The 11,031-nt window shown below is 41.9% G+C and overlaps 1 protein-coding gene across 2 annotated transcripts in view; it reads left to right on the top strand.

Moving 5' to 3' along the window:
• The window catches only part of LOC117814473 (calmodulin-binding transcription activator 1-like), a 78,229-nt gene that overhangs the window by 44,605 nt on the left and 22,593 nt on the right, over positions 1-11,031 (top strand). For both annotated transcript variants that reach the window (XM_034686924.1, XM_034686216.1), the window contains exons 5-7: positions 3,755-3,890; positions 7,545-7,616; positions 10,669-10,822. In XM_034686924.1, the coding sequence (XP_034542815.1) occupies positions 3,755-3,890; positions 7,545-7,616; positions 10,669-10,822 (362 nt within the window). The remainder of the gene's footprint in view (positions 1-3,754; positions 3,891-7,544; positions 7,617-10,668; positions 10,823-11,031) is intronic.

Raw genomic sequence — 11,031 nt, forward strand, 5'->3', positions numbered from 1 at the left:
TCGATCCAAATAAGATAAGATATACTTTATTTGTCCCCTGTTGGGGGAAATTTCTATGCAGCTTACAACACGGGACAGGGGAATACAACAATGTGCTAACATAGTTAAAAAATATAATAACAGTAATAATAGCAATGATAAAGGTAAATGTAAAATAGAATAAAATAAAATAAAATGAAATGAAATAAAATGAAATGAAATAAAATGAAATAAAATAAAATGAAATAAAATGAAATGAAATAAAATGAAATAAAATAAAATGAAATAAAATGAAATGAAATAAAATGAAATAAAATAAAATGAAATAAAATGAAATGAAATGAAATAAAATGAAATAAAATGAAATAAAATGAAATGAATTGAAATAAAATAAAATGAAATAAAATAAAATAAAATGAAATAAAATAAAATGAAATAAAATAAAATGAAATTCAATGAAATAAAATGAAATAAAATAAAATGAAATAAAATTAAATGAAATAAAATTAAATGAAATAAAATTAAATTCAATGAAATAAAATGAATTAAAACTGAATGAAATGAAATAAAATAAAATGAAATAAAATAAAATGAAATAAAATAAAATGAAATAAAATAAAATGAAATAAAATAAATTAAAATAAAATGAAATAAAATAAAATGAAATAAAACTGAATGAAATGAAATAAATAAAATGAAATGAAATAAAATGAAATAAAATGAAATGAAATAAAATGAATTAAAATGAAATAAAATAAAATGAAATAAAATAAATTAAAATAAAATGGAATAAATAAAATAAAATGAAATGAAATAAAATAAGATAAAATAAAATCAAGTAAAAATAAAATAAAATATGGCAACTATTACAGATATATACACACTATGTACACTTCTATCTGATAAATAGATAAGGTAAGTTATTGCACAGATAAAAATTGCACCAGGTTATTTAAAAACAAACATACACAGTATGAAGAACAGTGCGATTCAGATGGATACAGTAGTTATTTGTGAATGTGCCAAGTCACATAGTAACTTCCATGTAGTGGAATGAAAGATGAGAACAGATGATTAACGGGACACAGCAGTGCTGGTGTTAAACAGTCTGATTGCAGATGGGATGAAGGACCTGCGGTAGCGCTCCGTCCTGCAGGGTGGGAGTCTCAGTCTGCTGCTGAAGGAGCTGCTCAGGGACCCCTCAGTCTCATGCAGGGGGTGAGAGAGGGATTGTCCATGATGGATGTCAGCTTGGCTAACATCCTCCTCTCACCCACCTCCTCTATGGAGTCCAGAGGACAGCCCAGGACAGAACTGGCCCTCCTGACCAGTCTGTTAAGTCTTTTCCTGTCCCTGTCTGTGCTCCCTGCTCCCCAGCAGACCACTGCATAGAAGAAAGCAGACGCTACCCCAGTGTCATAAAATGTCTGTAACAGAGTCCTGCACACTCCGAAGGACCTCAGTCTTCTCAGCAGGTGCAGACGAATTAACTATTGGTAGCTGTTTTATTCAAACGGCGAGTCAGACTGGGAAGACACAGAGGGGAAAAAGAAAAGCTGATGGAGAAGTTTGAATTATTGATAAATGACTCTGATTGACATTTGCTTTGGTTAACACAGATGTAGCTGTGATAAAAAAGAAAGAAAAGACAAGAGAGGGAAAAGAAAAAAGTAAAGTAAGTGAAGAGGTCACCTCCTGGCACTATATCTGATTACTGACACCGCTGAAAGCCTGAGGTGATGCCTGTGCGCTCCCATTGTGCCAGCTGAAGGACTCTTCTCAGGAGCAGCCTGAGGCCAGCTGCACGGTTTATGTTGTGGATGGATTTCTCATTGATTGGTTGTGCTGCCGTACAGCCTCAGCCTCCCAGCAGCTACAGCAGCAGCAGCAGCAGCAGCAGCAGCAGCAGCAGTCATATTGGTGTTATTGAGCAGCAGTTAGATATAATCCCATTTACACATGACACGAGGCACGATTAGAACAGATTACACCTAATCCCATCAGATGGAAAGGAGCTCAGCTAACAGAGCCAATGACATTTATGTGTGGCTGTTAGTGTGTGTGTTTGTGTGTTTTAATCCATATGCAGTAGCGCACTTGTGGGGTTCAATACTAAGATAACGATCAATGACCTTCATTTCTCCCTTCAAGTGAAATACCTCATCAATTCAGAGTAATGACTGTTACCTCCTCTCTTCCTCAGTTTTCTACTCCTCCTCTTCTCCTCCCTTTACTGGACTCACTCACTCACTCGCCCACTTCGTCTCTTTATCTGGCCGTCTCTCTCTCTTCTCTCTTCTTTCTTTTCTTTTTTTTTCCCACTCTCCTCCCCTTTCCTTCTCTGTTTTCGCTCTGCTACATGGTGGAACGGTGGAAAAGCTTTTTATATCCCACACATAACAGCCCAGTTACAATCAATAGCATTTATGTCTGCTTGAATCGGAGGGTTTGTGAGGAACATGGGCATCATCCGCACACGCACACACACACACACACGCATATTCATGAACATGCACGTATTTCCCACCCGCCCACACACACACACACACACACACAGGCACAGGCACACATCTGATCTCATCCATCTTCTCCATAACATAATTAGAATCAGCAGCTCCGAGATGACTCACACCGCTCGAGACAGAGACTAAACTCGGCTTTGATCGGAGGGTGGGGGTCTCCACTCCGCTAAGAAGCTGGCAGGCTCGCCCCAAAACAGAGCAGATTTAAGGTGTCAAAGAAAATCAGCTCAAAGCAAATTCAATTTCACTACACACAGCGTTCTGAGTAGATTGCAATCATCTCCGTCCATATAGATGGGTCGACATCAAATTCCAGAGGAGAAGGAGGGAGACGAGTAGAGGAGACAAGGAAAGGAAATGAGAGGAGACGCGCAATAAAAGAGCAGGAAGAGAAGTTGAAAGAAAAAACTAGATAAGATTAACTATAAATAAGTGAAGAAAAGAGGGACTGAAGGAGCAGTAAACAGAAAATAAAGAGATACTGTGATAAGAGGGATAAAGACTGAAGGTTGATGGAGAAGAAAAGGGCAGAGAAAGGAGAGAGGAGCTGTGTAAAGGCGTGTGTGTGGTCGTGTGTGTGTGTGTGAGGGAGAGCGCACTTGTGAGTATGTGTCAGTTTATTGATTGTTAACGGGCCTGTTCTCTTTCTGTTGTCATGAGATAAGGTAGAGAAGCATTTTTCCTCCACCAACACACACACACACACACACACACACACACACACACACACAAACACGCGCGCACACCTGTCTTTAGATGTGTAATGATTGATTGCTGAGCAGCAGGTTTGACATTGAGCCCGGAGAACACACAGCAGTAGGTCCTGCCATGTCCTGCCATATCACTGGAGCATCTATGTGTTTAAACATGTATGCTGTGTTTGTATGTGTGAGCGTGCACGTATGTTCCTCCCACCAGGGGTAAATAGAATAGGAGCTTAGAGGCCAGTGTTCCTGCTGTGCTGATAAATCACCCTACTGAAATATTAACATGCAGGATTGTGAGTCTACATAAAAGAGGGGAGGGGCGGTAAACTTGGCTGTGGGAGGGTAACATTGAAACAACATCATGATTCGCCCGTGTCGGATGGTATTCATGAATCAGCAATGCGGGGCAAGTGTTGCTACTTTTAGAAGTTTAAAATAACAGCATCAAATCATTTCCTGGTCAGGTTCCATTGAGGTAAATCTTCAGTTTTAAAGACTTTACTACCGTTCATAACGTTTTTTATTCATTGTGCTTCCCTCCATCAGGCCTCAAAATGGCTCTATGATCCTCTACAACCGTAAGAAGGTGAAGTACAGAAAAGATGGCTACTGCTGGAAGAAAAGGAAAGATGGGAAGACCACCCGAGAGGATCACATGAAGCTCAAAGTCCAGGGAGTAGAGGTGAGAGACTGCGGCGGAAAAACAAGTCGATGAACACGCTTGGCGCTGAGTACAGTTTCACTGCCAATCCTGTCCTTAACTTACTCTCCTTCACTCCGAGGAGACGCATACGTGCACCACAAATGTGCACACAAACACACACATGCTGAGGCCAGTGTGTTTTCCTGAGAGTGAGTGGTGCCCCTCTCTCTTTACCTCCCTCCCTGCTAGTGTCCCTGTCTCCTTTCCTCTCTCTGCCTCTCTCTCACTCTCTCCCTCTTTCTGAAGGATAAGAGTGTGTTTGGCCTGAGGCCAGGAATGATGTCAATGCCTCCTTCAGCAGAACAGAGAGGGGTATCGATCCAGTCTCAAGGCAGCGTCTGTGCGTGTGTGTGCGTGTGCGTGCGCGTGTGTGTGTTTGAGTCACATCAGCCAGCTCAAAAATGGATTATTCAGCAGGAATATACCAAGAGGTGAGGGAAGCGAGCATGCATGTCAGAAACAAAAAGAATGAGGTAGAAGGGAGAGTGAAGGAGGGACAGGGAGGAGGCACATGGGTGCTTGCAGAGGGGCAGATAATTTTGCAGCGAAGGTGAGGAGAAGACAGACGAAACACACACAGAGGTAGAGGGAATAATTGAGATCAAGTATTCCCGTCTGCACCTCTATTATTTACAAGCTCACACTTCCATTGACATTCATTGCACATGCAATATTTCTGCAATCATGGATGAATGCACATAAACACACACACACACACACACACACATATATATATATATATATATATATATATATATATATATATATATATATATATATATACAAAGGCAAGTGTTCCTCTCCCTGGTAGTTGCTCAGTAATTGTTTGTGTCACGTCTTCCCAGGACCCCCTCAAGCAAGCAAGCGAGCAGTGTGTAGAGCAGGGGACGGGAATGAGGGAAGAAGCGGAGCGGTAAGATGAGCAGAGGGAGAGGCAGGAAGCAGGAGAGAAAAACATAACCCTGGATGGAGAGCCTCCTCATATCGAATGGAAATATATGGAAATGCACTCTGCCTTTGGCAAAGCACACTTTAGATAGAGGGCGGACTACTTCTGAGAAGAGGCAAAATGGCGAGAAAATACAAGTGTCTACGAGAAAGAAAACAGGAGTTGTAAGCTTTGATTATATACAGCCTGATTGCTGAGTACACCTGTTTTCTGTGTGCAGCTTTGTCCTTACACAGTGTGTGTTTGGGTGTGTGTGTGTGTGTGTGTGTGTGTGTGTGTGTGTGTTATCCTTGTTTTTAATGCTTGTGGAAAAGCGGCAGTGATGACCTTGATAGGAGGCGTTTGTCGTCACTTTCCCCTTGCTGTGTCAGACACAAAAAACACTCACTTCATCAGGACTGAATGAGGAATCGAACCTAAACACTTAGTATCAACAAATATAATGTTACAGCACAATGTATCAAAAACTTATTATTTCTTTGGTTTGTTTTCATTAAAGCTGGGGTTGGTAGTTTCGGAAAACTAGCACGAATTTGAATGTAGCATGTCTTCAGGACTCCGTCTAACCCCCCCTTCCCCTTGGAGCTCCTCCAAAACGACGCCCCCCCTCACATACATGATGGTGACTGATTCAAAACCGGTCCTCACCAAAACATTCTCATAGTGAAAGTTAAAAACACAAACAAACATGGCTGCTGTTAGCACTCACAACTGTCATGCTAGCATTATCCAGTTGTACCGGTGACACGATATCAGGAGAAAAGTTATAACACATATATAATACTGTAACAGCTCTACTGTTTGTTAAACCTGTTCAGTGTAGATGTTCTTAATTCCTACAGTGTTGACAGTCAGTGAAGGCATCAGGAGAGGTGTAGAGTGTGCGAGCGGAAGAGAGGAGAGACAAGAGGAGTAGTTCTTCATTCGTTCAAACATTAAGAAGAAGAAGAAAGAAAGAAACGTACTTTATTAATCCCCATGGGGGAAATTCAATTTTTCACTTGTGTTATTTTTTTATGTATACATACAATCATGCACACACATGCAGTGAACATGCTTAGGGAGAGATGTCAGAGTGAGGATGCTGACATCAACCAGTGCACCCCAAGTTGGAGGTCCGGTGCCTTGCTCAAGGGCACCTCAGCAGTGCCCAGGCAAGTGAACCAGCACCTCTCCAGCCACCAGTCCACTTGCCAAACTTCGTCCATACTGGGACTCGAACCGGTGACCCTTTGGTTCCCAAGCCAAGTCCCTATGGCCTGAGCTACTGCCGCCCCCAATTGATTGTTGCTTTGTTGGTTGGTGTGATCACGGCCGACAGTGACCGGTTATTAAAGATCAACGTGTTCATGAATCGGCTCGTCATCCTTACAGCGTCTGGACGGACGTTACAATACATCTACATTTCTGTAGGACTTACTAAATGTCATTAATTCTTCTGCTTGTCAGAGCCCCCGTGGTGAGAGCTTTTTAGACTCTGATCCGGACTACAGTCCTGAGCAAAGCACCTCATCGGGTCAGAGGGGACAGGCCCGAGGTCGAGGGAGAGGGGCAGTCAGTAGAGTCAGGGGAAGCAGAGGCAGGATACGGGGAGTGAATGTACGCTCTGCAGGAGGCGGGCAGAATGACAGGATGGGATTTGATTGGTTTAAAATTTTGGGACCCAAAAACAGTGATTGGTTGGTGTTTTCCCAGGTTGTAGATAGCAGCTTTTTTTTTACCTCTTTTTTAAGAACACATTATGTATTGATTACCATCAGGACATAGAGATCATTTTAACCAGTATAACAAAAAGTGGATCTAAATCTGAACACCAACCCCAGCTTTAAGTGGATAACTTCTTATTTAAATCAGAATTTGCATGATTCAGGAAGTTAAGATCTTGTGCAGTTTACATTAGGTGTGCCCTTGATGCATTTGTTTAACTTTAACTATTTCAATTGTAAAAAAAAATGTTTGGAGCAAGTGTTTTTTTATTTCTTCAGGTTTTGGAATTCAATTGGTTCTAGTATCTGTTCTGAAACATAGGTTCTATATTGCATTATGCAGTACATGAAACATAAAATGAAATCCATACACTTCACTTCAAAACATGATACACATTCTGAAGTTTAGAAAATAAACTCCTGCAATCTGTTGCGTTACACTCGAATGTACACTATGTTGTATGTACTTGTGAGCTCTGTCTGCTGAATGGAGTCTTCCACTTCATCTTGTCTGACTACCTCACACTCCACTTCACTCTGTACTTTCCCCGCTTTTCCCCCCTCTCTCTCTTTTTTTTGCCCTCTTCACTGTTACTGATCTCTCTTGCAGTGTCTGTTCGCTGACAACATTGTGACTTTTTGTGAATTCCAAGTGGCTCGTGTCTAGTTCTGCTGAGGCAGGATATTTCTCAATCTCTTGCGCTGTAATTGTCAACATCAGATTTATGGTATTTTAGAAACAACATTGAGGGAGACAAAAAAAAAAAAAAAAAACGCATACAGTGTGTTTGCAATTTTTGCTTTAGCACCGTAATCAATACAACCTAAGTGGGTATAACCTGAGTTCTCCTTTCCTGTTCTCTCATTTATTGTCCTCTCCTCCTTTTCTCCTTTTTTCACTTTTTGTCTTGCTTCCCCCCCTTTTTCTTTTCCCCGTTGACCCCGGCAATCTCCTCTCCTTTCCTCTCCTCTCTCTAGTGTCTGTATGGCTGCTACGTCCACTCCTCCATCATCCCCACCTTCCATCGTAGATGCTATTGGCTGCTGCAGGTAAGCCCGCCCCCCTTCCCCCCCTTTGCCTTTTTTTTCACACGTTTCTTCACTTACAAAACAAGGTTTCAATATCTTTATTGTCTGTTTGTAGTTAACTGTTTGTAACTTACTTATAGTATCAAAGTGTCCACATAAAACAACACTGAAATATGTATTAAAGGTGACATATCATGCAAAATGGACTTTTTAATGGTTCTCTACCTGAAATATGTGTCCCTGTCTACAAACCCCCCTTGAAAATGAAAAAAATCCATTCTGCCCCTGTTCTGATTTCTCCACCTTTCTGTAAATGTGTGCTGAAACCAGCCGTTTCAGACTTCAGTGTTTTTCATACGTCACAACGCCATCCGGTCTGTAACAGGAAGTCAGAGCTCGGAGCTTGTTCAGCCCATAGACTGTATAAAATACAACTCAACCCCTCCTCCGTTTTTCATTCCCTGCACACATGTGTGCTAACAAGGAGCTTAGGAGGGAGGCATGCTAGTTGTAGGCTGTCTTAATAAACACAAAGGTCGGTTTTACTCCCCACGTCTGCAGATTTGAAGATCTAGTGGATGATTTTTATTTGTCATGGATAAGTGCTAGCGCTAGTTAGCATAGCCACATAGCTACATGTCGTAGCTGTAGCTGTGTACCAAGACACACGTCGACATACTGACAAATAAAACAACAAGAAACACTAAATCTGTGACCAATCCTTCAGAAAGGTCCTGCTGTCTTTCTGGCAGAGGTCGGTTTTACTCCCCACGTCTGCAGATTTGAAGATCTAGTGGATGATTTTTATTTATCATGGATAAGTGCTAGCGCTAGTTAGCATAGCCACATAGCTTCATGTTCGTAGCTGTGTACCAAGACACACGTCGACATACTGATAAATAAAACAACAAGAAACACTAAATCTGTGACCAATGGTTCAGAAAGGTCCTGCTACAGGCACCTCTCCGTCAGGATCAGATTCTGGATCAGATTCAGAGGGTTGAAGTAACGTGATCTGTGAGCAGCCGTGTATATTCAGCCAACATGTAAACATTAGATCAACGTGCTGGACGGCCGAGGCACATCCACTTCCTGAGGGGGTGTGGTCAGAGAGAAAACAGAGTGTTCTGAGGAGGACTGAAGAAGAGTGTTTTTCAGGCAGACCAAAATCTGATTTCAAAGTGTTTTTTTGAGCACAAACTTTAAAGACATGTTTTGGGGACCTCTTAGACCAATATATATTCATGAAAAAAGCGTGATATGTCACCTTTAAATCAGTGGTTTAGCACAAAGTTTGACCTGATGTTCTTTTGATGACATTTTTCAAACAGAAAACTGAGCTTAATCATTAACGCCTGCCTCCTCTAAATTCAAGAGGTAGGCTAAGTGAAAATACATTCTCACTTTTATAATGACCTCCACAAAAAAAGTGGAGGTCATTAATAGAAGTGGATATTGAATTGCAAAGTTGGGTTTCCCACACACACACTGAGTTTGAATTCAGTAGTATACCCATAATATTTCAGGCCTATAGGTCTTTTAAAAAGCTAACACACAGTGCAGAGCTTGAAAAACATTTCTTCACCAGAAGTTGGCTGCAACTTCTTCAGCATAGCACACTGTGCTATGGAAGTGTGACTCTCCATTATTTTAGAGAGCATCAAGGACTCAGGCTTTGCTCTCTATGAGGTCTTCTCCCAGAGAACACCCTGGGGCTACAAACAATACACACAACATGCTCACACAAACACACACATGCACAGGTTTTCCCCTGTGTATAAAAGCATGTTGTTTTTCATAGAGATGTTGGACTCACTCTATTGCTCCTGTGAGAGACGCCAGAGAGTGGGAGCTACACACACCCATAAATATACACACACACACACACACACATTTCTCACTCTATTGGCCATGCAATAGCGGGTCACCAAGACGTCATTTTTAGACGTACGGTTACAGGATGAATCTCTAACATGTCTGCATACATTCATGCTACCCCTCTCTCTCTTTTCAGCTCTCCTTCTTTTCATTTCAAAGCAAATATTGAAACCCAGCAATGTTCATTTAAAAATCGAGCAATGCATACATATTAATGTATTCTTCTCTCGGATTTCCTGCATAATTTGTCACATGAAATTTACAAGGGTTTTTCAAGCCACTGGCCGTAAATTGAATTTCCCCTAACCCAATATATTTTCTTTTTCAGCACGCCGACCAGTTAGATTCATGCTGTCAAAAATTATAAAAGGAAATTCTACCTGCTTTATCTGCAAAATTGGCATTTTCTGCTCTTTGCGCAGATATCAAAACACATCAGTGAATGTGATCATAAATCAGCCTGTGAGTGCTGTTGCATTGCACAGTGTGGTGCTGTAGCAGCCCACTGTGCCATCCTCTTTTGGAGAGAAAAGTGTTCCACCTCAGCAGGTCCTCCCCCTCACCTGAGTCTGTCTACTGAATCTTTCATCAAGAGGAGCTTCTCTCTCTCTCTCTCTCTCTCTCTCTCTCTCTCTCTCTGTCTTGCTTTTCTCTTGTGCTAGCTCCTCACACACACACACACACACACACACACACAGGAGCGCATTTGAACGCACTTGTTGAATCATTCATGGGGTAGAAATTCCATAGGTCCATTGGTGGCCTACAGTATAGTGAGAACTACCCCAAGCCACTCTCTCTCTCTCTATCTCTCTTTCTCTCTCTCTCTCTCTCTGTACATCACACACACACAAACACAAATGTAGACTCTCCCACAGCCTCTGCAGGGTCAGAGAGAGTGATGAGTGGGCTTGAGCTGTTAAATCTTTTATGGGCAGGTGAGGGAATCTTATCTGACACGCTATGTTCGACCTCCTTCCTGACCTCCACGTACCTTCCCGTTTTCCCTTCTCCTCCCCCCCTCTCTCCTCCCTCCTCAGTAAATAGACTCTTATCATTTTATTCTCTTTCTCCCATATGCTGGGAGAGCATGACGATGAAATAATGAAGACTGTTAAACTGATGCCTTGTGCACGCATGTCTCTCTGTGTGATTGTTTGTGTGTGTGTGTGTGTGTGTGTTTCCTGTGCTGAAGAACCCAGACATCGTGCTGGTGCACTACCTGAATGTACCGGCAGTAGACGATAGCGGGAAGCCATGCGGTCCTGTCCTCTGCTCCATCAACACAGACAGGAAGGAGTGGGCCAAGTGGAGCAAGGAGGAGCTCATTGGGCAACTCAAACCCATGTGTGAGTTAGAATTTACCGTCGTTTCAGCTCTCACCTCCCTCCTACACTCCGGCTCTCATGTTTCTGCCTTCACACTTTTCCTAAACCTGGGGCTATGAGTCACCTTGGGTCAATAACAGTACCTCTTGTCATGGTGCAGTAATGATGAAAAACATGATGACGTACCCTTGCCAAGCTGCAAGATTAATATGTGGGAAACCAGTGTAGTA

The sequence above is a fragment of the Notolabrus celidotus genome, chromosome 1 (genome assembly GCF_009762535.1).
Source record: "Notolabrus celidotus isolate fNotCel1 chromosome 1, fNotCel1.pri, whole genome shotgun sequence".
NCBI classification, from domain to species: Eukaryota; Metazoa; Chordata; class Actinopteri; order Labriformes; family Labridae; genus Notolabrus; species Notolabrus celidotus.